Source organism: Muntiacus reevesi, chromosome 4 (assembly GCF_963930625.1).
Source record: "Muntiacus reevesi chromosome 4, mMunRee1.1, whole genome shotgun sequence".
Taxonomy (NCBI): domain Eukaryota; kingdom Metazoa; phylum Chordata; class Mammalia; order Artiodactyla; family Cervidae; genus Muntiacus; species Muntiacus reevesi.
This window is the reverse complement of record NC_089252.1, coordinates 107,498,304-107,520,648: the sequence shown is the minus strand read 5'-3', so window position 1 is coordinate 107,520,648 and position 22,345 is coordinate 107,498,304. Positions and strand designations below refer to the sequence as shown.

The window sequence follows — 22,345 nt, the reverse complement described above, 5'->3', positions numbered from 1 at the left end:
GACCCTGATGCTGGGAAAGATTGAAGGCAGAAGGAGAAGGGGACGACAGAGGATGAGATGGTTGGATGGCATCACTGACTCAATGGACATGAGTTTGAGTAAGCTCCAGAAATTGGTGATGGACAGGGAGGCCTGGTGTGCTGCAGTCCATGGGGTCTCAAAGAGTCGGACAGACTGAGTGACTGAACTGAACTGAACTGACATTAGTTCAGAAAAACCTTCTGCCTGGAAAGGAATGTCGAAAATTAAGAGGTATCAGAGGTAGATGTCATAGTCGATTGGTATAGTCAAAGATTTATTTTTCACCTATTATGTTCTCCCACTGGTATAGGCTCTATAGAGACATGCCAGTGAAGAAAACTCAACAAAAATTCCTGCCCTTGTGAAACTAACATTCTTGTAGGGGGAGTTGATCAATAAGTAGTTTGTATAATATATTTGGAGGGATAAATGTTAGAATAATAAAGTCAAGTATGAAGGAGAATTTGCTGTTTTGAAAAAGATATTCCGTATAGGCCTTACTGTTATCATCGTAAACATACCATGGGGCTATCTTCCAGGGGAGAGACTTGTTTTCTAACATTTTCTTATCCTTACCAGCTGAGCCTCCAGGGAAACCCAAGAATACCAGTGTGGGTAGCCTATCCTTTCTACAGCGAATCTTCCCAACCCAGGAATTGAACTAGGGTCTCTTGCATTGCAGGTGGATTCTTTACTAGCTGAGCTATCAGGAAAATTCTTTGAATCTCAAAATGACTTCCAAGTTAATGAAGTGGAGCCAAGGGATGAAATTACAACCAGCTTTCTCACCCCTGGTCACATAAAGATAAATAAGGAAGCTAGAATAGCAGGCCTTGGCAGTAATTCAGATGGGAGATATTGGTGGCTTGTATTTGGGTTATTTTTTTGAGGTAGAACCTTACTGGTTTCGTTTCTGGTATGGTGGAGTGACCTCCTAACAGGGCAGCCCTCCAAACAGAATAAATAGGACACATCATAGTCTAACTAAAATTCTTACAAGTAGCTAGTAAAAAATGACACATTGCATGCATGGGAGCAATAATTCAAGTGATCATGAGCTTTTTATCAGAAATCATAGAGTCCAGAAGGTAACAGAAAAACATCTTTAAAGTACTGAAGGACAGACAAACACAAAGTTTTGTATTTAGTGAAAAAAATCTTTTAAGAATGAAGACAAATGAAAGAATAATGAAGACAAAAATAAAGACAAATATCTTTATTTTAAAGACATTTTCAGATGAGGGAAAACTAAGAGAGTTTGTCACCAGGAGAACTGTACTTTAAGACTTGCTAACGGAAGTTCTCCAGGCTAAAAAAAGAATCACAGGGAAGCTCAGATGCTCAAAACTGAATGAAGAGCATTGGAAATGGTAAATATATGGATGAATAGAAAAGACTATTTGTCTCTTAATTTAAAAAAATACAGTACTGTATAAAATAAAAACATTTTCTTGAGGGTATTCTAATGTATGTACTTATGACAACTATAGCAGAAAGGATGGAAGGAGTGGTAATTTAACTAACCTCTACATTTGTAAGCTTTCTGCATTTTTTGTAAAATGGAAAAATACTCATTTGAAATGGATGGTGAAAAGTCAAGAATGTAGAAAATAATGCAAAGAGGTACAGCTAGAAAGTCAGTAGATAAATGAAATTTTAAAATCTACCCAATATTGGAAGATTCCTGGAATTGTTCTGGTTCTTCATTTCCTCACATTTCAAAGTACATGTCCATGGTGTCTTAGGAGCCAAATCCACTTAAAAGAGTATGATTTCAGGTATCATTCAAAACAGTAATGAGTTGTCTCAGTGGTTAAATTTAATTAGTCTTTCTTCAGTTCAGTTCAGTCCAGTCACTTCGTCATGTCCAAATCTTTGTGACCCCGTGGACTGCAGCATGCCAGGCTCCCCTGTCCATCACCAACTCCTGGAGTTTACTCAAATTCATGTCCATTGAGTCAGTGATGCCATCCAACCATCTCATCCTCTGTCATGCTCTTCTCCTCCCGCCTTCAACCTTTCCCAGCATCAGGGTCTTTTCAAATGAATCAGTTCTTCACATCAGGTGGTCAAAGTATCGGAGCTTCAGCTTCAGCATCAGTCCTTTCAATGTATATTCAGGACTGATTTCCTTTAGGATTGACTTTAGATTTCCTTTAGTTTGAGCTCCTTGCAGTCCATGGGACTCTCCAGAATCTTCTCCAACACCACAATTCAAAAGCATTAATTATTTGGCACTCAGCTTTCTTTATAGTCCAACTCTCACATCTATACATGACTATTGAAAAATCATACCTTTGACTAGACGGACCTTTGTTGTCAAAGGAATGTCTCTGTTTTTTAGTAGGCTGTCTGGGTTTGTCATAGCTTTTCTTCCAAGGAGCAAACGTCTTTTAATTTCATGGGTGCAGTCACCATCTGCAGTGATTTTGGAGCCCCCCAAAATAAAGTCTTTCACTATTTCCATTGTTTCCCCATCTATTTGTCATCAAGTGATAGGACTGGATGCCATGATCTTCATTTTTTGAATGTTGAGTTTTAAGCCAACTTTTTCACTCTCCTCTTTAACTTTTTCATCAAGAGGCTCTTTAGTTTTTCTTTGCTTGCTGCCATAAGGGTGGTGTCAGAAACTTTCTGTACAGTAGAGATCAAGATTATCAAGACAGCAGAGAAGAAGACAACTTAAAATAGAAAATCCTTTGTGAGTGAAGTGGCAGTAAACTTTTGAACAACTTTTTCAACTTTAGTTGAAAACTAGAAAATTGCCATAAAATGCACACACTAATTTCTTGTTCAGTTCTTTTTGTTTAGAGTATTACATGTGCGACGAGAAATGTTGCAGAGCCTACAGTGAGCTGGTAACATCAAATGAAAGAATGATTCGTTATAAAATCACAAGCATGAGTCTGTAGTTGTAGAAATGTGTAAAATCAGGCAGAATTCATATTAAAGACATTCTCCCCTTTCTCCCATTTCTACTTCTGCCTCAAGGCCACAGCCACAGATAGAATGACTCAAGCAGGTTAAGTCAGCCACACTCTTTTTCCAGACATCCACTTGGCTCCATGCCCTGGACTAATGATTCCCTCTAGGTGCTAGTCAACAGAAGACTATTCTCAAAGGATTCACTCCAGCTGCTCTGATCCAACAGATCATGTAACCACTTTTAACTTCTCAAATACAACTACTGAAGATAGCAGTCTGCTAAAAACCAGTAGAGAGTGTCTTTCAAAGATGTCAGAGGCCAGGTTGGAATATCCACTGATCATCACTGAGGGCTTTGTTAAAAAAGAAAATATTTAGATACTTGTTAAAAATAGGCAGACTTTATTCAGGACTATTGCAGTAGGTATAAGGACCACTACAGTGAACTCAACTATGACTACAATAATAGAAAGTAGGAATTTATAGGCAAAGAGATTCCGATCTCTGGTTCAAGAGATGGTTCTCAAATGGTTCAAGAAGAGTTTACAAGAAGGTCTCAGATGGTTCAAAAGATCTTGAACCAGAGATCAAATTGCCAACATCTGCTGGATCATCAAAGAAGCAAGAGAGTTCCAGAAAAACATCTATTTCTGCTTTATTGACTATGCCAAAGCCTTTGACTGTGTGGATCACAATAAACTGTGGAAAATTCTGAAAGAGATGGGAATACCAGACCACCTGACCTGCCTCTTGAGAAACCTGTATGCAGGTCAGGAAGCAACAGTTAGAACTGGACATGGAACAACAGACTGGTTCCAAATAGGAAAAGGAGTACATCAAGGCTGTATATTGTCACCCTGCTTATTTAACTTATATGCAGAGTACATCATGAGAAACGCTGGGCTGGATGAAGCACAAGCTAGAGTCAAGATTGCCAGGAGAAATATCAATAACCTCAGATATGCAGATGACACCACCCTTATGGCAGAAAGTGAAGAAGAACTAAAGAACCTCTTGATGAAAGTGAAAGAGGAGAGTGAAAAAGTTGGCTTAAAGCTCAACATTCAGAGAACTAAGATCATGGCATCTGGTCTCGTCACTTCATGGCAAATAGATGGGGAAACAGTGGAAACAGTGGCTGACTTTATTTTTCTGAGCTCCAAAATTGCTGCAGATAGTGACTGCAGCCATGAAATCAAAAGACACTTACTCCTTGGAAGGAAAGTTATGACCAACCTAGACAGCATATTCAAAAGCAGAGGTGGGGGAGTGGAAGTCCCATGATTCAGTGATTCGACAGTAGCTTAGCATTCCTTTCTTCTGGAGAGGTGCATAGACTTTTCTGTGGAAGGGGACTTTTACTCTTCAGACATATGGAGTGCCAACTAGGACCTGCTCTTTTCTTAGGTTGTTGAAGGTTCCCTTCTTCTTGCTGTTTTTGCCAACTCAGATACCAACACAAACTAACTTCTTTCAAGATTCTAAATCTCAGATTTGCAAAGTCCAACTTAAGATGTTCCAGAGAAATGAATGATGGGAAATATGAAAAGATGAAAGAAAATACTAGATTGAAATTTGCTGTATTTCTTGCTTGTTTCAAAAAACATTTTTGTTGCTAAAATATTTTTAGCTGGGAGAGATTGTAACTTATTTGTGTTTTCTCTGTAAACCAGATGGCTAGAGAAACGCTTAATTGTAAGATCTGTGGCTACTGTCCTTAGAGTCACAATCCTGATGGATCGCTGAGGCTATATGCCTTGAGACACAACTTATAGTGATTGGAAGCCTTTCTGTCAGAACCAGAGGCATGTACTCACAAAGAAGGGGTTATTTTCTCTGCCTTCACAAAGCAGTGTGAAACATCTGCCTGGATTGAGATCTGAAGCTAGAGCAAGACTTTAAAAATGAAATCTTTGAATCCTCACATGGAAGTGGTAAAACACTAGGTACTTTTAATAGATCAGTCAATGAATCAAGACTGTGTCTTGAAGGATTTGGTATGTGTTGTTTAAAAGCAAACAGTTAGAAAAAATAAAAGCAAACACTTGAGACTCATGAGAGAAAATCGAAAACTGAACATGGGTGTATGGACTTGCGATCCATGGAGCAAGATGTGTGGCTGTTGTTAGGGTAACTAGAAATAAGGCACAAAGGAAGAGAAGAAATAGTAGAGAAATAGCACAGAAGGGAAACTCTGAGACTGATTCAATCCTTTGCAGTACGTGGGAACCAGGAAGGTCCACAGTTATAACTTAATAGACAAAGCTAAATGGTATGAGAGGAAAAGAGACACTTAGAATTTCAAATTCAACATATAAACAGTTACGAATTTTTAGAACTCAGTTCTTCAGTAGAAAACAGTGAAGAATATTTTGTCCTAGCACTCCTGTGTAAACTTACTTTATCTTAATATGGCATCTGAAGATGTGGCTGCTGCTTTCCAAGGGAACACTCCCAAGTAGCTTTCCCTTCGAGCATGTTTAGAAAGAGGCTCATATGGAAATAGGTCCTGCTGCTTGTTTGCCTTGAACTTGTGTGCTCACGCTCAGTCGCTTCAGTCGAGTCTGGCTCTTTGCAACCCCATGGACTGTAGCCCGCCAGGCTCCTCTGTCCATGGGATTCTCCAGGCAAGAATACTGGAGTGGGTTGCTGTGCCGTCCTCCAGGGGATCTTCCCGACCCAGGAATTGAACCCTCATCTCCTACATTGCAGGCAGATTCTTTACCCACTGAGCCCCCTGGGAAGCCCGCTTTGAACTCAGTTAATTGTTATTAACACTCGTGGCACCTTCCCCCAAAGGCTGTATTACCCTTTATGTGGACTCTTCAAATCAAAGTGTAAAACTCTCTTATTAATACCTATGTGACTGTTATCCTTAAGCTTTGAACTGAAGCACATTAAAAAAATATATAGGTTTTTCTTTCAAGGGCTTTTAATGGAAAATAAAAATATTTCAGTACCTCAAGACAGACTGGAGAGACTCGCCTAGCAGATTATTAAATCAATGATAATGGAGTCCCAGGAACGGGAGCCTGGGCTAAGATGCGTCTGTAGAGTGAAATGGGTGAGATGCTTGTACAGAAGAAGGGGACGGACAGAGAAGAGAGATTCCAGCATCTGGAAAAATGAGAGCAAAATTAGTTTATATGTTTCTCAGGAAAACAAGTCTTATAGTCACCCTTTGTTTATTGGACAAAAATATTATCCTTTGTTATTATTCACTTTCTCCAGACTTAGCTCTGATTACTTTTTGGAGTGACTGTTGAGTGTATGTTCAGGCTATTACCATAGGAGAGAATACAAAAGGAGTGGACAGATTGAAGGGAACTGGTCTTAGACCGGCATTTCTTAACCCTGGTGGCACATTAGAGCTAAAGTTCTCTATGGCCAGGACACTCCCCACATTAATTAAATCAGAAGTTCTCTAGTGATTACAAGGTGCTGGGAAGGTTAAGAATCACTGCTTGGGACTGCTGAGTTTAAAGAACTGTCAGATTTTGGATAGAGCTACTGTGTGCAGAAGGCAGTAGGAGAGTGTTAGAAATAATTCGTTAGTAATGTAGTTACAGTACTGACTTGAAAATCATTTACTTTTTATAGAGTAGATTCATGGTTATAATTATATCAGTCTTGTTAATTTATTCAGCACACATTATACAACTGCCATGTGTAAGAGGTTGTTCCAGGTGCCAGGGAATCAGTGCAAAACAAGGCAGAGAAAAATCCCTCTCCTCTTGTAGTTTACATTCTAGGGAGGGAAACAGACGATAAGTACGTGTATACTATATAACTAGGAAGATATAAATACTTTGAAGAAGACTAAGGAATTGAGAATCACAAAAAAATGAGACATAGGACTTTTAAATTCAGATGCCTGGGGAAGATCCCTGTAAAGAGATGACACTGACGCCTCAAGATTATTTAATTGCTGACCCTCCCAGGCCCTCAGCATTTGACTGCCCACCTGCAACAAATCCCCTTCACTTTCTGAGCTCAGAAGACTTCCTCAAACATTGATCTCTTTAAAAACAAACAAACCATAACACATTTGTGTGTGCTGTGCTAAATCACTTCAGTCATGTCTGACTCTTTGTGACCCTGTCCTCCAGTCTCCTCTGTCCATGGGATTCTCTAGGCAAGAATAGTGGAGTGGGTTGCCATGCCCTCCCCCAGGGGATCTTCCCCACCCAGGAATCGAACCTGCATCTCTTAGGTCTCCTGCATTAGCAGGCAGGTTCTCTACCACTAGCATTGGGTCCCAAATACTATCATTGGAAGCTTTACATCACTCAGAACTTTTAAGCTTCACTAGCATTTTTCTACATACCCTTGTCACTAATCCTTCCAGAGTGGCTCACAACACCTCGTTTGACTATAGGCCAGACAGACTCTCCAGTGATGAGACACACAGGACCATGAGGAAATCACTGGACCTACACAGAGGGTGTTTCAAGGGGAGCATGAAGATAGAAGAGCCAATAATGGGGCATGTTCCACAGGGACTGGGGAGGAGGGATGGTAATGCCTGGAATCATAAATAAGTTGTGTTAGGTTATGATAAACTGGAAGACATTCATAACCAATGATCTTTATTTTCTTGTGAGGCTTAGAGGGAAAGGTGAAGGTTTGAATTGGTCTCTGTGGGAAATAAGGGCTAGAAAGGAGCATGAGTGAACACTCATAAATGTATGTGATGTGCCAAGCCTCATGCCACCAGCTTTAGGTATGTCATTTAATTTAGTCCCTGCATCAACTCTGAAGTGACAGATTACTGGTTTCCCATCTAGGATTCAAGTCCTGGCCTATCCCCTGCTTGATTCACTTTATACCATATTTTTTAAAAAATTATTTAATTGGAGGCCAATTACTTTACAATATTGTAGTGGTTTTTGCCATACATTGACATGGATCAGCCATGGCCCATTATACCATATTGCCATAGGAATTCATGAGAGGCTATCCAAGCATATTGCAAAATTAGCAGGACATTGAAATCAGAAAGTATTAAGGGGGCCTTAATGGTCATAGTTGGGCTTCCCTGCTGGCTCAGTGGTAAAGAATCCACCTGCCAATGCCAGAGACACTGGTTTGATCCCTGGGTCAGGAAAATCCCTGGGAAGACCCCCTGGAGTAGAAATGGCAATGAACTGCAGTATTCTTGCCTGTAAAATTCCATGGACAGAGGGGCCTGGTAGACTAGAGTCCATGGGGTCACAAAAGAGTCAGACATGACTGAGTGACTAAACAACAGCAACAGTGATCATAGTCATGAACTCCTGCAGGCTGGGGATCTGTGTTTGGTGACTGCTCACTGTTCCTTCCAAACAACAACAAGCAGACTTTCCTACTAGTGACGCCCTGAGATACACATTCTTGATGCCAGAATGTTTTATCACTGAAACCACAGCAGGAGTCCAAATTTAGGAGACAAGCTGAGGAAGAAGCTTACTGAGATCAAAGTTAAGCATTATCTCCCTCAGAAACCCTGAAATGATCCAGCCTCGGCAGGATCCAGGGGGTACCCTCGGGATGAACGGCGTCGGCGAGAGAAGACACGTGAGATCAGCCTTGATAGGGCCAAGTCTGCGAGGGAGAGAGAGAGAGAAAAAGAGAGAGAGAGAGAGTGACCAGACAGGGGGTGCAGCAGTCTGGCAATGCTTTGTTTTTTTACCGTAGCTTTTATACCCTAAGTTAGTACATTTCTAAGGGTAAGATAGGTTAACATTACATCAGCTTGCCCTTCACGAAACGAGGGTGTTTTCTGCATATTTCTTTGTTTATGAGGGTCTTGTACATTATCTTCTGGCCTTGGGGCCTATTAACATCTTATGCAAGTCAGGTGAATGTAAACCTATTTTCTGTTTCTCTGGTGACCTTAACTGAAAGGTAGCAGTCTCATAGGGCAACAGTACAGAGTAGAAGTATAACCTTGTTAACACAGAAATGAATCCTTCTGCAGAAGTTGTCAGTTGAATTTATCTAAGAGGTTTACCCCACACAGACTCTGCGGCTTCAGTGAGGCAGCTTCTGCCTAGCACTCTTGGCTGACAATTAACAACCATCTCATTATTACTACACTAGGGCTAAGCTCTTATTTTTCTAGATCTTTAACTATATTAACAATGGTTTCCATAACACAACCTTAGTACATTAAGAGCAAAAACACAGCAAGCAAATGTTAACCCAATAACCACCTTTAGAATAATTTTTCTTATGTTTTCTAATAGGACTCTTTCACTCCCCGAAGGGCTCTATATCTATTAGGGCCTTTATATGATCAGGTTCTTTATGCTGTTTTATGATTAGGGTATTATAAGCAGTCATGCATATTAGTACTAAGGGCATAGATGCATTTGCTAAATGAACTAGAATGCCAGCAAAGGAGTTTAAATTGAAACACTCCTTTCACCCTGGATAATCTCATAAAATACCACCACCTGGGAAACTTATTGATTAAAGTTCTAAGTAGATTCTTATTTGGGAAGAGATCAGGGAAGGCCTTCTGCCTGTGTCACAGAAATTAGGGAGTAGTCTATTGAAGCAAGCATCAGAAAGACAGATATCATCTTTAAGGTGAGCGCCGGGGACAGCTTTTCAGAATCCCTGAAAACCTGATCTGCCTTGTCTGTCAGGTTTTCTCCTCGTGACCTTGTCATGGGTGGGATCTCATGAACTGGCCTTTTCGAAACCCCTGAAAACCTGATCTGCCTTGCCTGTCAGGTTTTCTCCCTCATGACTTTGTCATGGGTGGGATCTCGTGTGTTGGCTCCTAGCACTTGTTCTAAGCTCCCTGAATTCACACTCCTGCTAGAGCCTGCCCGCCTTACCATGGTTAGTGCTGCCAAATAAGCCAGGCTGGTTAAACCTCTCTGTGCTTCCATGTCCTCAACTCTGAAATAGTAGTGACTGCATCATCGAGGTGATGATACGTGTGAAGTTCCTAAATCAGGCCCTGGCAGACAGTAAATTTCAGTAAATATTCATAATTATTATTGTTATCATACATGTCAGAACTTTACTCTTAAGTCCAAATATCAGTGTTTTTATGTGCTTTAGATGGCCTTCTGAAAGACCGGAAAGGCAAATATATAGGTCTGTGGCCACTGCAGAGATTCTCCCCACCGCAGAGGTCCTGCTTTTGCTGGGTACCTAGCAGGCACCTTCCCCTGGGACTTCAAGTGACAGTCTCTGTTAGCTTGAACAAGAGACAGGGTCTCTTGTTAGCTGAGTAGCAAGATAGTAGAGAGATTTCATTAAACTAAAAAGTCATCAGAGCCCTGTGGCAGCAGCGGGTACATTCAGAATACTCTTTTATTGCTGTGAAGCCCATGAGAGTCTTTAAAGCAGGGAAAAGCTGTGTGTATATAGATAGAAGCCTTTGGGGAAAACTGCCCCTTTATTATTTTTCATTTTGCCCTCAGCAACTTTGGTATTTTAATTGTATAGTTCTTCTAAAGTTATTAAAGTCAAGTGTCTAGAAACTAAACCTCTGTGCTTGATTCCTTGAGGATTGCAGAGATGTAGGAGGCACAGTCCCTGCTGCTTTACAGACAAGGACGCTGGACTTGAAGGATGTGTTGGAGATCCCAGGACAACCCCAGTGTTCGTTCACTAGAAGGACTCATGGGACTCAGAGTTGTACTTGTGGCTGATATTTATTATAGCATGGAGTAAGGATACACCGGTGGCTTATTAGGAAGAAGAGCCAGGTAGAGTCTGAAGTCTGAAGAGTCTGACTCCACACACAGGCTCCCTTATGCTCCCTCCATCACATTAGGGGTCACACAGAGCACTGTCTTCAAATACTCATTTCTAGTTAAAATGCAGTGGCAGATGTGCAGTGTTTCTGCCCTAGGAAGCCCACTAGAGATCTAGCAACCAACATTTTTGGGGGCTGGAAAAAAAACCCTTTGTTTAGCATGTACAAAATGCCCAGAAGGGAAGCAAATGTTCAGTATAAACCATATTGTCCACATAAGAAGTCTAGACACAGTATTGGGAACACTGCAAGAGTCAGATCCCTGATGCCAGCCAGAGGCCAACTTTACCAGCAGGCCTTTCTAAGGATAGCAGTCTCAGGCCTGCTATGTTAACTCTTTTCTGTACAGAAGAGGTGCCACATACACACACAACCAGTTCTAATTACTAACCCATCAGAGTCACTGCTGTAAATGGTTAGATATTGAAGGAACAGGTCCCTTCTGACTGCTGGGTCACAGAAACCTTTATACCACACATTTGAGCTGAGCCTCAAAGGTTAGGCAGGGTTTGAGCAGCAGCAGAGAAGTGGGGAGACAGGACACAGTGGGCAAAAAAATAATAATTTAGGGAAAGGCAAGCGGGCTTATCTGATCAGAAACGAGATGTGTTGATGGAAATAGGGGAACCTAGGAAGGCAGGGAGAGGACAAATGCCACAGGACCTGGACTAGTAAGTGGAGGCTTGTAGGTTTTATATGCAGAGATGGAACACCACTGAAAGTTTCTCTTTTAAGACAGGAAGTCATATAGTTCAAGGCATGTTTGCAGGAGATACATCTTTGGTGGTAGATAGTCTGGCCTGGAGATCAGAGTCATAGAGATGGAAGGCTGTAGAAGATACCTGGATATGTTTCCCAAAGGCCTGGGCTTCAGAAGATGCTCATTCGTTTATGGCCCACCTCAGTATATAGGAAATACATAAAATAAATGAGGAAGGCAAACTCTATGTCTGTGTTGTAGATTACCCTTTAGTACCTTGGCAGGCAGGCCAGAGATGACTAGGCCTGTCTTGTGCAGTGAATTGGTACCAACTGATGCAACATTCTACATGCAGAGAAGAGACTGTATTTACTTAAAAATAATATGCAACCTGTACTGACTAAAATACTCAGAAGCTGCCAAATCCCCAATTCCGGTCTGCACAAGTATCTGACTATCTTGTGCCAGCCCTAAGCTCAGGTAGAACAAATCTTCCGTGATACTGCACACTGCTCTCTGCACACATCTGGATTTCAAGGCTGCCCCACTCTCAACAAAAAGTTCAGAAGGGGCCAAAGGGCAGACCACATGGGATGTGCTCACTGGCAATGCCTTATATTCTGACTTCCTAGACTCTTGTGCCAGATCCCTGGCCATTGACATCTCAGACTGCCTCACTTGGGTCCTATTCTCCTGGCTCACAAAATTTTGGTCCAGCTCATCTGTGTAGACATCCTCATCTGGTTCTTTGATTGCTACATTTCAGAAGTCTACTTGTCTTTCACATACCCATTTCTGAGACCAGGAATGCCTGCTCAGAGGACTGTCATTCCTGAACCTGGCCCTCTGAAGAACTTTCTTCAACCCCAAAACCCCAGCTCTGTATCCTGACCCTAGTGTTGACAGCATTACAGTTTTGTGCTTTGGAGCAATGCTGCTATGCAGTAGTACAGAGCCCTTTGTCTCAGTGACCACCTCCTCCCCCAACCCTAAAGAGTTGTGCTATCCAACAGAACTTTCTAGGACGATGTAAATGTCCTCTATATGGCAGAACATTATGGTCTGCAAGGTAGCCACTAACTACATGTGGCTGTTTAGCACTTGAAATATGGCCTGTGACTGAGAACTGTTGCTCATATTAATTTTATTTAAATATAGATAACTACATGTGGCTAGTGGGTACCATATTATAATGGCACAGCATAGATCCTGGTGGGAGTGATCTGGCGAGCTGGCTGTGCCAGGTAGACTTAATCTGTGTGCGCAAGGTATCAAGAGGAGGGCAAGACATGACACAAGAGAGGAAGATCAAGGAGAACATCCTTTGTGGTCTCAGATGTATCCACTTGTGTACATTCCTAGGTATATAATATTTAGAGATGCACTAATTTTAAGTTGTTTTCTTTCTTTTTGGTCAATATTGAATATTGTTTTCACTATTTAAATATGTTATCATGAAAGACAGTTGACTACAGGAATTAGTATAGGCTTTGAGAGTCCCTTGGACTGCAAGGAGATCAAATCAGTCAACCCTAAAGGAAATCAGTCCTGAATATTCATTGAAAGGACTGATGCTGAAGCTGAAACTCCAATACTTTGGCTACCTGATGAGAAGAAATGACTCTTTGGAATCGACCCTGAGGCTGGGCAAGACTGAAGGCAGGAGGAGAAGGGGACAACAGAGGATGAGATGGTTGGATGGCATCACCGACTCGATGGACATAGTTTGAGCAAGCTCTGGCAGTTGGTGATAGACAGGGAAGCCTAGCATGCTGCAGTCCATGGGGTCACAAAGAATTGGACACGACTGAGCGACTAAACTGAACTTGAAGAATCCAGACTTAAGTTGTAGTCTTGTCTCTATACCATATCAGCTATGTCACTGTAAGGATCGGGATGGGGAATACATGTAAATCCATGGCTGATTCATGTCAATGTATGACAAAACCCACTACATTATTGTAAAGTAATTAGCCTCCAACTAATAAAAAATAAATGAAAAAAAAATCATCAGTTTTTCAGTATTAAGGGAAAGTAAGAAAGATTTTGACATAGTGTAGTGAACACCATTCTTATATCTTATACTTTTAAAAAATGAAAATTCTCAAACACTTCATTCAAAATTTTAGTACTTACGAAATCTTTATTTGCTGTTGTTTCCTGAGATTATTCTGCATTTCTCAGTCTTACACTTTAAAAGCCTAGAAAATATCTAGTAAGATGTCTGACAGATAAAAATATTTCTTTGGTTTTCAGATTGGCTGAGTTTTCTAGCTTACACTCAAGAAACAATCAAGGTTTTTCTATTTCTTCTGTATATGTTTATTTTGGTTTTTGTAAGCTCCGCTGTTGCCATCAGGACTCCCTCATGATCTATTAAACTGTAAGACTTTGTTTCATTTGCACAGAAACAACGGAAATAGTGACAGGAGCAAGTTAATAAGTATAAATAATATATATTCTGTTATCGTTAACTGGAGGACTTATGTAGTTACAACAGGCCAAATCTGTAGATATCTGTGTGTGTATGTGTGTGTTTTGTTTGACAGACCAGGAAAAACCTTAGACATAGACAAATACTATGATTTTTCTTTCATCTGTGAATGTATATTCCTCTTATATTATGCTAATCAGAGAAAAACATGAATAAAGGAATGAAATTAAAAAGAACAGTAATGTTCACATCATGAACAAAGTGTGGAAAATCCCAGAACAAAAGATTATCAGTATGAGGGAGGAGGGAAGTGAGATCCAGAAGGTAGAAGGAGAGTGGCCCTTGGCACCTACTATTTTAACGTTGCTTTTTTGACATCATGATTACTTTTCTACAGTACTTCAGGCCGCTTGACCTTTAGCTGAGAAATGTAAAAGTGTGAGGCTTCTTTAGTCCCCATAGGTGTGATTAGCAAATTATAAAGAAGGCAGGGCCAACCCCCTGCCCCCTGGCTTCCTCGTACGAAGGTACACCTTCCTCAGAAGTATTACGGCTTGAACGTTGGAGGTGGCAAAGATGAGCTGACACCGCATTGCACTGTCCTGTCAGTGGAGTCTCACCCTCACTTCAGCCCCATATGTTTATTTACATACTTTTTATTGTTAAAATTTTTACTGTTGATTTTAACATTATTGTTTTAAAATTTTTAACACTGTTATTTTAAAATTTGTATTGGTGCTTCCCTGGTAGCTCAGCTGATAAAAGAAACTGCCTGCAGTGCAGGAGACCCTGGTTTCATTGCTGGGTCAGGAAGATCCCTTGGAGATCTACCCACTCCAGTATTCTTGGGCTTCTGTAGTGGCTCAGTCAGTAAAGAATCCGCCTGCAATGTGGCAGACCTGGGTTCAATCCCTGGATTGGGGAGATCCCCTGGAGAAGGGAACAGCTACCCACTCCAGTATTTTTGCCTGCAGAATCCCCATAGACAGAGGAGCCTGGCACACTGCATTCCATGGGGTCACAAAGAGTCAGACGTGACTGAGCGACTAAGCACATTGTTAAAATTGGAAGCCTGATCCTGGGGTGACAGCGCAAATCATTCAGAGTAAAAACAACTGTTTGTAGCTCCCTGTGTAACTGATAGTTAAGTTACCATTGAGTTTATTTTCTTGAGAAGCACATGATTTCTAAACACCCTGTGTGTGCATACTCAGTCACTCAGTTGTGTCCAACTCTGTGACCCTGTGGACTGTAGCCTGCCAGACTCCTCTGTTCATGAGATTTTCCGGGCAAGAATATTGGAGTGGGTTGCCATTTCCTCCCCCAGGAGCCCTTCCCAACCCAGGGGTCCAACCCATCTTTCCTGCCTCTCCTGCGTTGACAGGCGTGTTCTTTACCACTGAGCCACCTGGAAAGCCCAAAGACCCTGTAGGGCCTGTATAATTATAGAAATGCTATTGTAACTTTGAGACTGTGTGATAACAGATTTACTCATGTGCCTCTTGCTTTAGAGAAAATGAGAAGAATCTGTTTTCTGGGATTGTCATTCAGGAGTCTCTGCTTGTTCCAAATCAGTCAATGTTGCCCCCCTCATCTCTGAGTCTTTTGGGTGGGAATACCGTGAACCTCAAAGAGACTTGGTGCCACTAGGAGTGCTGAAGTCGGGGCTTGGAATGGCCTTTCTAATCAGAGGGGTCAGGTGCCCCCTCTGGGTGATTGGGATCCTGGAACTAGCTGGGTTTCATTCACATAGTCCCCCTGGGGGCCTATGCGACACGGACACTCTCAGTGCACCTCTAGGACAGGATGTGGTTTGGAGCATTTGCCAGATATATTTGCCCAGCGATCTCCTCCTCCCTTCCATCACATACTTTTTTTTATCAATGTTTATTTCATAAGATGAAATACAGGTAAAGCATGGGCTTGGAAGTCAGAGAGCTTTAGATTTGAATTCTTACTTTACCATTCTGCTTTTTTTTATCTCAAGTCAGAAACTTTGACTCTCAGTTTCTTCAGAGGTGAAATAACTGTTATGAGAATTAAATGCAATTAGGCAAGAAAAGAAACACTTTAAACAGTGCCTGGTACACAAAAGACATCATTAGGTGGCAGCTGTTAACAGCTGCTGCTGTAGCAGGTCGCGTGCAGGGCTGTATCCCCCAACTTCACCTTTTCCCTGAGCTTCACACTTGGGCTCTCAGCTGTCTGTTTTTTGTTCACCTGCATATCCAAGAGACCTCAAATTCAGCATGCCTATCGGAAATTTTGGCCACCTTATGCAAAGAACTGACTCATTTGAAAAGACCCTGATGCTGGGAAAGATTGAAGGCAGGAGGAGAAGGGAACGACAGACGATGAGATGATGGGATGGCATCCAACTCAATGGACATGAGTTTGAGTAAACTCCGGGAGTTGGTGATGGACAGGGAGGCTTGGCGTGCTGCAGCCCATGGGGTTGCAAAGAGTCGGATGCGACTGAGCGACTGAACTGAACTGATCTGAAATTTATATCTTCCTCCTTGTACCTTCTCTGGTCGACACTACCACATTTGGTTAACTGCTCCATCTGGTCAGCTTTGTCATCTAAATGTGCCTCACATCCTTTCACCTTTCTTCAGCCCCAGAACAGCATTGTAGCTTGCCAGGGCTGCTCTTCTCTGTCTTTAGAGGGTTTCATATGTCACAGGCCTGCCTTCCACACAGCAGCTGAAGTGATCATCCTAAAAACTTATGAGGTCAACATTGCTTCTCATAGTTTCACTTTCAGAGCTCCTGTAAGGCCCATAATGGGGTTTTCCAAACTTGTTAATCCTGACAACCAGCAGAGACCTTTTTAGAAATAGAAGTTTTGGTCTCCTTCCAAAAGTCCTCCCCTCTAGAGATTCTGATCCAGATCTGGGATGGGGCACAGGAATCTGCCCTTTTAATAAGCTGGGAGGTACACCTTGTGATAGCCAAGGGGGACAACACTCACATGTAATCCACACCGTGGGTTTGACCTCTCTGCATTGCCCAACACGCCCCAGCTCTCCAGTGCCCTCTTCCACATCCCCACCATCAAGCTGCCTTGGCGCACTCTTCTCCTGGAATCCTCTTCTCTTCCTCTCTAACTTTCCTTTACCAAATGCTCAGAGTCTAGCTGTGTTGCCAGAATGTGTCCCAGTATCTCATTCAGGCAGCCTGTCTGTAGTCCATTGGAGCTTGTCAGCCCATTTCTGTGCAGTTAATTATAGAATTCTCAAATTGTGTTGTCATTTTTGTTCTGTGTCTCTTTCTCCCAGTAGACTCAGAACCTTGAGGACAGGGACCATTTTATTTCTCCATTACCATCTTCTTGCTTAGATTCTGGAACATGGTAGGGGTTCATGAATGCTTGAATAAAAAGGAGAGAGGGAGGCTGGAAAGAACTCTTGAATTGTACTAGGAGGCATAAAGGTGTTCTTTGGAGCCCTGATGTATCTCAGGGACAGGCGGCAGTTAGGAGGGAGGCCTAAGTAGGGAGGATTCCTGCTCCTGTCCCTTCTCTTTGCCTCTGATTCAACCAAAGTAGATCTATTATCAAATTTTTCATGTGTTGGTGAATAGTGTAAGGTCTTGTTGAAAAGAAGGGAAAAGTTGGTACTAAAAATAAATTTGAAAGCCGCAGCACTGATTTACCTTAATGAAATCCCTTTATGCATCTCTACTCTCTGTGATTTTAGAATGAAGTGGGAAAACTTGAAGAACTTGAGAAATAAAGCCAAGGATCTAAATTGAAAACTGCGACTGTGAGGCAAGATTAGAGATTTCCTAATCTGTTGGGTTGTGCCATGTAGTATGGCCTTGGGGCCACTTGCTGCTTAAGCTAAGCACCTGGGGAGTTATCATGAGAGAGATGCTAAGTAGTTGGCATCCATTTCCACAGAGGCCAATGTGAAGAAGTGTGAAGATTACATTGAAAGAGCTGTGAGAATTCCTCTGAATTTATTTGAGGTGTGTGCTTGTATTTCCAAAGCAGAGTCTTCAGGAAATAGCCTCCCTAAGGAATAAGACTTTGTCCCTGCCTCAGCACCTGGCACGGACTACCGCCTCATTGTTGGTCATCAGACATTTGCTGTGGGGATGCACGAATTACCATCAATGGAAAAGAGTGTGAAATGCACTACCACCCAGGAATTAGGACTCTCATAAAAGCAAATGATCTTAAAATTAAGACTCTTATTAGACTTGCCACAGATTCAAATTATGGATTTCATTTGTAAGAACTTGCTCAATAATACGAAATTAATGTAGCTTAATATGCTGTTCATGCATAGCTCATCATAAAGACAAGTAAGTGTAGAACAGTTCTCTCATACCATTGCTTATTAAAGAATCAGAATTTAACCATCTCTTTTTTTTTTCTCTCTTGAAAGAATTAAGAGTTTTTTTACCCAGAGAAAACTGACCTGTTGCTCTCATATAGAGGTGTGGATGTTTGTAAAGTCTCCCAAATAAATATTACTCTTTTGGCCACAGTTCCTTTCCCACTTTTAGGATATATGAGGAGTTGTGCCTCTCATTGGCAAATAGATTCACTCAGCGTTTATCAAACTGTATCCGTACAGATTCCATGGTCTTATGCAGAGGCAGGTTGTGGGGTCAAAGGTCACCTGTCCCATTGATACTTCAATACATAATAGCATTTCAAGACTCTGAGAAGTCCTGGGGGACAGAAACCTAACTGTGTTTAATGCCATATGTCCCAGCAGTATTGACCACTTCTTTTGCAGAAGAGCTGTTGCCAAACTAGGAAACATTGGATAGATATTTGCCTTCAGATAGTTTGAATGTTAACAGAAAGCACCATTTATCTATCATACCCATTGGTGAAATCAGCAAAATAGGAAATAATTTGATTTTTACCTAGGGCTCTTTGAAATGAAAAAAAAAAGTCATTTTGACTGTCAGAAATTGTGAAGATACATTATTTTCTCATGGTTAAATAATAACCCAATGTATGGATATACCTACCATGTTTTATTCAGCCATTCATTTGTTGGTAGATATTTTGGTTGTTTTCATCTTTTGGCTATTATGAAAAATGCTGCTATGAATGTTCATGTAGCTTTTTGTGTGGCCATATATTTTCATTTCTCTTGTAAATATATACTGAGAAGTGGAATTGGTAGATCCTATGTTAAACTATATTTAACCTTTTGAGAAACCACCAGACTGTTTTCCAGAGTGGCTGTATCATTTTACATTCCCACTAGCATTATATGATGGTTCCAGTTTCTCCATCTTCTTGCCAACACTTGGTATTACCTGTCTGATTAAAGTCATTCTAGTAGAAGTGAAATAATGCCCTCATTGTGGTTTTAATTTGCATTTCCCTAATGGCTAATAATGTTGGACACCTTTTCATATCCTTATTGGCTCTTTGTTCATCTTCTAAACAGAAATGTCTATTTATTTTATTATTGAGTTGCAAGAGTTCTTTATAAATTCTGTCTACAAGTCCCTTATCAGATATATTATTTGAAAATATTTGCTTTCATTCAGTGAATTATCTTTCCCTTTCTTAATGGTGTCCTGTTTAAAAAAACTTTAAGTTATTTATTTATTTAGTTTTGGCTGCACTGGGTTTTTGCTGTAGGTAACGCGGGCTTTCTCTAGTTGCAGCGAGTAGGGGCTGCTCTCTAGTTTTGGTCCGTGGGTTTCTCATTGCAGTGACTTCTGTTGTGGTTCCCAGGCTCTAGAGCACAGACTCAGTAGTTATGACATGCGAGCTTAGTTACTCCGCAACATGTGGAGTCTTCCTGGACCAGGGATCCATGTCCCCTGCTTCTCTTGAGCTTATTTGCCATCCCTGTATATTCTTTGATGAAAGGTATGTTCAGATTTTTTGTCCATCTTTGAGATGTTACTTATTGAGTTCTGAGATTACTTTATATGTTCTCAATAGAGTCCTTTCTTAGAATAGTTTGTAAATATTTTTGCCCAGTCTATAGCTTGTCTTTTCATGTTCTTAGCAATATCTTTCAAAGAGAAGATGGTTTTAACTTTGGTTAAGTCCAATTTATTATTTTGTTTTGATTCATAATATTTGCTTAATAATCTAAGATCACAAAGATCTTTCTACTGTGTGCTCAATATAGAAAAACAAATGTGAACAAGATACACAAAGGTACTTGTCTCATTTTTCTTGTGTGTATTCTTATAGTTTTTAGCTCTTAATACTTAGGTCTATGATAAATTCAAGTTAATTTCTTGTAGGCAGGGATCATGGTTCAGTTTTTTATATGGATTGTTCAGCACCATTTGTTGAAACTGCTGTTCTCCCTCACTGAATTTTGAGACTGAAAATAATTGAATATATATGTGAGTTACCACATGTTTTAAACAAAGGTCTCCCTCACCTCAACATGCCCATTTAATTGAAAGCTTATCACTTCCACATCTTCATCTCTTCCAAGAGTGGTCTAGACTCACTGTTTCTGCTTCCTTCTTTCTTACTCTCACACTGATCCTCTTTATCATTCCACAAAAAGGGTTCTTGCCAGAATCACCAGTGATCTCTGTTATGACATCCAGTGGATACTGTTTTTTGTTGTCTCATGTGATTCTCAGCGTTCTTGGGCCTCAGTGATCCCCTCCTCCTCTTTCAGACACTTTTTTCCCTAACTAATGTAGCATCCCACCACTCTTCTTATTTTTCTTTTTGATCCCACATGTCTACTCTGCAAGTTCTTCTTCTACCTATTTCTTTTATGTCAGTGTCTCTCAGCATTGTCCAGAGCCCCTTTTTCCTCTCATTCTGTGCATGCAACCTACTATTCCCATCTAATTCCCTGGCTTAAGAATCTCAAATTTACATCTGGCCCAGATCTTTTCTGAACTTCATGTCTGCCCATTTAGCTGCCTACCAGGACCCTGAGCTCTAGGAAGAAGAGTGCCCTGTATACATTGTGTTCATATTTGTATTCCTGTGTTTAGCACAGAGAACTTAATGACTATTCATTGGCTAAATGAACAAATGAATAAATGAACAAATTAAGCCACCTGTGCATTTGATATAGCGTATCTTTTAATTCTAGTCCAATACTTAAGTATTGGCCCTTTTACTGATACCTGATACATTCAATGAATACATGATGCTGGGCACAGGAGACGCAAACTACTTTCAGAAGCACATACTTTGTGTTTGCCATGACTTGGTTTTCCTGCCACAATCGGTAGAGAACCTTGGGATTCTGAGATAGGAATGAGACCCTAGCACGGGCAGGAAAGAGGTAAGAGAGCAGGGAGACATTTCTCCAGATGTTGGCAAACACTGTTTGTAACATTTTTCAGTTCAATAATTTCCTTCAAGAATTAACCTATGTTGTTTGAGAAATAAAATATATTAATGGCCCTATTGAATTCTGAGTACATCTTTATAATTACCATACATTATTTCTTTTTTACTTTTCACCCAAGCTTTTCTAAGTCCCTGTAACAGTTTTTCTTGGCTCTAAAATGATTCTCAAAAAGTTACGTAGTAAGATGTAAACTGGATAATGTAGACTCTTTCAGACCTAGTGTTATGAATATTTTTGTGATGATCTGAGTGTTCACATCAAAAAATGTGTTTGCTTCTTATGGGCTTATTATTATGCCAGAGCTTTGAGGGTATGTGGGAAGAATACAAGACACAGTTCTCATTACTGCCCTTGGGGAACACACACCTTTAGGGAGATAAAAGCCATAACTGGCAAGTAAACAGCAGCATCTCTGATGCAGTTTGTTGTGTCTGTTGCATGTTGCTTGGCAAGAAAGATGGTCTCCTGCCACTAGACATGTACTTTTGGCTTTGCTTATCTCTAATGGGCTGTCCTGAAAGTGTCTAGGGTCTCTTTATGAATGCCCTTTTTATTTGTTCTGGAGCATGCAGTCCCTTACATTTCTCTGTCTCTCTCTCTCCTACATTTCAGTGAGCGGTTTCTGGTGAGACTGAACAAGAATGGTGGGCCAAGGAACCCAGAGAAGATAGAACGAATGTGTGCCCTTTTTACAGTATGTGCAAACTCTCTTTCCCTCCTCTGCTGTTGATTCTAACTAGGGTCCTGCTATGTGGGTATTGTTGCCCTGGAAACAAGCACTAATTCTTACTTCCCCACACACTGGTGAGAATAGCGTTTGATTTATGTGTCTATCAGGTTTTAATGAAATATTTAAGAAAACTGAAGTAAGCTGCAGTTTTTAATTGAATTTATTTTAAAAAATACATTAAGTACCTTTTACTTATGTACATTTTAGATGCAATTTAATATAATAGACACTTAAAACTTGAAAACAGTCTTTCTTTCTATTCTTCTTCAAGGCCACTGGGGATTTCTCTGATGTGTAAGTATAGTTTCTCTCAAGGCATCCACCAAACTTACAGCTTTGCAGTTTTGTTTTTTTTTTTATGAGTTTATAAAAAGAGAGACAGACTAAATAGCCCTCCTCTTTCATACACCAAACAAAGTCTTTTGATGCCATGATCCATACTTAGTTTTTTCTA

The 22,345-nt window shown here is 40.8% G+C and overlaps 1 protein-coding gene across 2 annotated transcripts in view; it reads left to right on the top strand.

Annotated features, from left to right (window-relative positions):
- The window catches only part of DOCK3 (dedicator of cytokinesis 3), a 266,665-nt gene that overhangs the window by 131,581 nt on the left and 112,739 nt on the right, over nt 1–22,345 (top strand). The window contains exon 10 of one of the 2 annotated variants that reach the window (XM_065933597.1): nt 21,774–21,855. The exons of the other annotated variant lie outside the window; for it this stretch is intronic. Coding sequence (XP_065789669.1) covers nt 21,774–21,855 — 82 coding nt within the window. The remainder of the gene's footprint in view (nt 1–21,773; nt 21,856–22,345) is intronic. 2 annotated transcript variants of the gene reach the window in all.